The following is a 4,784-nucleotide window of genomic DNA, read 5'->3' on the forward strand; positions in this document are numbered from 1 at the left end:
CAGAGCTCTTAACCATTGTTACATCACCTCTCCAAGGTAGGTATAGTTGTACCATAAAGAAAATGAGTTGGAAATCAAGTAATTAACTCAAAAGCACCCGAGTAAGTTAACAGCAAAACTTGTACTTTTCCTAATGTATCAGGAAAGGAAAGCCAGAAAGCCTGGATTGAAATCCTGACTCTACTTAATAGCTACATGACCTTTAAAGCTTTTTTTTCTTTTAGCTTCCTCATCTTTACAATATGGCTAATAGATTTTACTGCACCAAAATTGTGAGGAGTAAGGATGTTAAGTATAAATAAAGTGCTTACAGAAGTACCTTAGCACTTTTGACTTTTATTTCCAATCCACCTCTTTATAAGAAAACAAAAGATAAAATAATTTAACATGTGTGCTGCTGAGGAAGCAGCCTTAAACCAGAGGTTAAGATAAGGCTCAAGTTATGATGGTTTAGGTCCAAATCCCATACCTGCGTCCTTTAAAAAGTTAACCTCCTGGACTTTCAGCATCCTCCTGAGGGAAATCTATAAAACAGTACCACACCTCACAAAGTTACTATTAAAGGTTAGATGAGGTGATGCACAACTGGTACATGGTGATTGTTTAATAAATATTAACCACTGATCATCTTTGTATCTCTAACAGCTAGAGATATTTAATTAACAATAGCTAATGAACAGTGACATAGTTACAACACCCTTCACTAGGCTGGTCATTTTCTTCCCTGGCATCATCCCAAATATTTTCAAGTTCACCATCTCAGCATCTCTCTCCTACTTTAAAGACCAGAATAACTAAGGAAAGGTGTAACGTTTGCTCTTTTTTACCACTTGAACTTGTCACTCACCTCACAGTAATCCTACCAAATTTTCCTCAAGTAGAGTGTACAAACGGCAACTGTTGGAAGTCCCCAGTACAGTACTGAAAATGAAACTTTTACCTTATTTATCACATTAAGGACGATCAGAAAATGTTCACAATTAATGTAATTAAGTCGTGTCTTTTTCTACTTTTAACTAAAGTTCCTCTTCATTCCTAAGCTTTTACCACACAGAATGTACAAAATCCTTAAGCTGACATTAGACCTGTTAGTTACAAGTATCCTGCTCAAGAATTACACTCAGGTAAATGAAATGAGTATGTCAGAACTATTTTATAGGCCATCTTACAAATAAGATGATTCCAAAGGTGCATTCTCTTCACAAGAAAAATTATAAAAGTGTTCTAAGTTTGACAGTTGTTCCTTCACCACCCAGGAAACTTTCCTAGGCGACTACTTGACAGAATATTGGAGAACTCTGGCCCACACCACCTTTTACCAAGCACTTTTGTATTGCTGCCCAAATTCCTAGTATGACTTGAATATCAATTAAAGAACAACAACAAAAAAATTGAGCAACAAACCAAATTTCCCTGTTGACAAGAATTTTTTAAATCTAAGGTTAGGTATTATCAATCCGATCACTTCACCAGTTAAAGATAAAAAACGTATTGATCTAAAATTATTGCCGAAAAACTTAAGCTAAGTGAAAACGTTATTTAAGCTTAATGCTCTTTTTAACTCCCGCACGAATGCCAGAGAGTTCACCAGTGTAACGCTGCTCTTCTCTCCGGACTTCACGAACTTGCCCTCTCCTGCGGATTTTGGCTCTTCTGAACTTTTCCCGGTGTTTCACTCTGGGATTGCGATCGATCTTCTTTCTTCTAGGGGTAAGTCCTCTATTTCTAGCGATCTGATAGGTAATGGCTCTCTTCGCATTCTGATCTTCAAGAGTCTGTTCGTCGACGCTATTTTCTTCTTTCTTCCTCTTCAGCTTCTGCTTGTCTTCCGTTTCCTTGTAGAATTTCGGCGCAGCTTCTTCATCAAGATCGGAATCATCAGCCGTAGCTGCCACAGCAGAGGCAGCAGCAGTAGTCTCTGAAACGGATTTTGGCTTGGCCTTGGTGGATTTTGTTCTCGACGTCAGTCCTTTCTTCCCCGCATCATCTTTAAACGTGAGCAGATGACGAATTTCGGAAGACAGCTTCTGATCTACAACTGACAGCTCGTGGATCAAACTGCGGTAGGTGACAAGCCTCTCTATGACGGGGTGTCCATGCGCGGGGACCCTCCTGGCTTTCAGGATCAAATAAAAGCTGATGTTGGAGCAGTAGTTCAAATAGAGGTTGTACTTGGTCCTCAGGTACTGGCTCCCCTTTCCGGGTGGAACGACCCCTCGCTCCGCCAACTGCAGCAGCGGCTCCAGCTCATCTTTCACTTCAGTCAGCTTAACCTTCAGGTCTTCTATAAGCTCCAAGAGCTCTGGTGACTCCTTCCGCAGCATCTTCAGCTTCTCTTTCGCTGAAACTTTCGCCAGATCCTTCACGACGCGGGTCTCAGCCTCATCCACCTGAGGTGCTGGTTTTGCAAAGGCCTCAACCCAGCTGACCCCAAAGTCATCCTCTTCCAGGGCTTGCGCGAGGCGCCGCTGAATGAGCTGCGCTTCCTCTTCCTCCTCTCTTTCCTCCTCCTCTACTTCTTGCTGACTCTGTCGGCGTCGGGACTTGGAACTGTAGTCTGTGTCATAGTAAAGTTTTTTCCTCTGACCCCACGACAAACTGGGATCCACGGACACCTCGGCCTCACTCTGCACGGAGCTCCCGCCATCGTCATCGCCATCCGCGTCATCCCCCGCGCTCTCCCCATCTTCATCGTCCTCATCAGCAATATCTAGGGGTAGAACCTCTTCCTCCTCATCACCGTCCTCCTCCTCCTCCTCACTCTCCACTTCGCCCCAGCCTTTAGCCAAGGCAGCCCGGGATCGGGCCTCATGGAAATCGTCTACCTCATCTTGGTAGTAGCTGGAGTCCCCAGGCGAGGGTGGCAATTCTGAATCGTCTTCATTTTCGTCCTCGGGGCCGGGACCAGCCTGGGCTCGCACAGCTGCCCACTTGGCCGCTCCGCGCCGCCGGGATCTCCCCACCATAACTCACGGGCTCAAGTTCCACACCGATGTCAGGCCTTCGGTAACCTCCGACCGCCGCCAACGGCCACACGCGCGCCAGCAACACGCTTCTTCCAACAGCCACGCGCGCTCCTCCCAGGACAGCTCGCCCGCGAATCGCTCCGCGGCAGGAGTTTCCACCTCCTTCCGGCCCCCAGGATCCTCTCCGCGCGGCGTGTGAACAAGGACTTCCGCTCCGTCCGGTAGGCTTTGTCACCTTACGAGCACCTCCCTCTCCGCTTTTGCCCTTGAACGCCAATCGATTCCGGTGAATTCAGATCCTTCCGTGTAGGAACACTAGACACAGGAAGTTCCGTTCCGTGGAGCCCTTTGAGATCGCTGTTCCTACTCTCGCGAGTCTGGGCGTGCCCGGGAGACGGGATCTTGCGGGAATCTCGAGGCGCGGTCTCCGGGGCCGCTAGAGGGCGCTCTAGCTCCGCGCCTCGGAGAGGCCCGGGGGCGTCCGGTGAGCTGTCGTGTGATTGTACCGGGCGCTTCCGGCGGGCAGCGAGAGTAGGTGTGTCGGAACTCCCCAGTGACTGCAGTTGTTGCATATCCCCTCCGCCCGTCTGTCTGGAAGCGAAGCAGGTTTTCTGTCCGCGACGTCCAAATACTGCTTTTCTGGGCACCGTAACCGGAGGCCTGGACGGCGCCGCCGGCCTCGAGAATCCTGGCGGGGCCTCGGGGAGGCTGTTAACCCACCTCCAGCGAGGCGCCCGCAGGGCTCGGTGACGGTGGTGATTTGTGACCCCGAAGGGGTCTCCGGGGGGTCGGTGCGCGGGCGGAGCCCCGCTCCTGCAGCTGACTCTCCAGGCGCTCGAGTTGGCTGCAGGGGGCGCCGCGACTTCTTAGCGGACAGTTCACTCTTGAAGATGTTTGGACGGGACACGCTCGCGGGGGTCTTTGTTGTGGGTGGTTTTTTTTTGTTTTTTGTTTTTTTTTTTTTTAATCAGTTCTTCAACATTTACTAAGCGTGAGACAGTGTGTTAGACTCTGGGGAAAATGGTGGACACACGCACACGCTGTCCCGCAGTTGAGGAACCTGTGATCTAGCGAGGGACACGCGTTAATCAAATCCCACGAAGTGTGTCAAATTCTAATTGGGGTAAGTGCTGCGAGCACGTAACCTGTAAGCCTGTCACCCAGCCTTCAGCGGCCCAAACACTCGACGTGCCTCTGGACACACAACCCCCCTTACGGAGGACGGGTCTAGTTCTCCTGCCCGACTCCGGGACGTGTTTGCTGTATTGCACGAGCTCAGGCGCTGCTTCTTCCATCTCTTTACCCGCTTCGTGGTCTTTTCCTCCTTCTTCGTCATCACCTAGTAGATCTCTGCAAACACTGGTATTGCCAGGCACAGAATACGTGTTCAATCAATATTCGTTTAATGAATAAGTATTGAAAGCACTATATCTGATTACCGGTCTTAAATGCTGCATACATGTCCTTTGTCGCTTCAGTGTAAATTAGTTTCAGACTTTTTCCAGAGGGTAGGTTTTGCTGGGTGGATGACAGAGAAACTAAGAGCATAAATTAAAATATTTGAGGGGGGCGCCTGGGTGGCTCAGTGGGTTAGGGCCTCTGCCTTCAGCTCAGGTCATGATCCCAGGCTCCTGGGATGGAGCCCCGCATCGGGCTCTCTGCTCAGCGGGGAGCCTGCTTCCCCCTCTCTGCCTGCCTCTCTGCCTACTTGTGATCTCTGTCTGTCAAATAAATACATAAAAATCTTTTAAAAAAATATTTGAGGAAGAGGGTGAGAATAGGGAAGAATTAATCAAACTTGTCTTTGGAAGCATTATT

At 48.7% G+C, this 4,784-nt stretch overlaps 1 protein-coding gene across 1 annotated transcript; it reads right to left on the reverse strand.

The window, feature by feature from the left end:
* Positions 1-817: 817 nt before the first annotated feature.
* On the reverse strand, positions 818-3,032 carry UTP3 (UTP3 small subunit processome component). The gene has a single exon (XM_032844521.1). The coding sequence runs from the start codon at positions 2,964-2,966 to the stop codon at positions 1,536-1,538; it is 1,431 nt and encodes a 476-aa protein (XP_032700412.1). The 5' UTR covers positions 2,967-3,032; the 3' UTR covers positions 818-1,535.
* Positions 3,033-4,784: the final 1,752 nt, after the last annotated feature.

This window comes from Lontra canadensis, unplaced genomic scaffold (genome assembly GCF_010015895.1).
Source record: "Lontra canadensis isolate GAN:19392208 unplaced genomic scaffold, GSC_riverotter_1.0 scaffold1, whole genome shotgun sequence".
Lineage (NCBI taxonomy): Eukaryota > Metazoa > Chordata > Mammalia > Carnivora > Mustelidae > Lontra > Lontra canadensis.

Coding starts and splice junctions, on each gene's coding strand:
- UTP3 (XM_032844521.1), bottom strand. CDS start 2,966: ATGGTGGGGAGATCCCGGCGGCGCGGAGCGGCCAAGTGGGCAGCTGTG.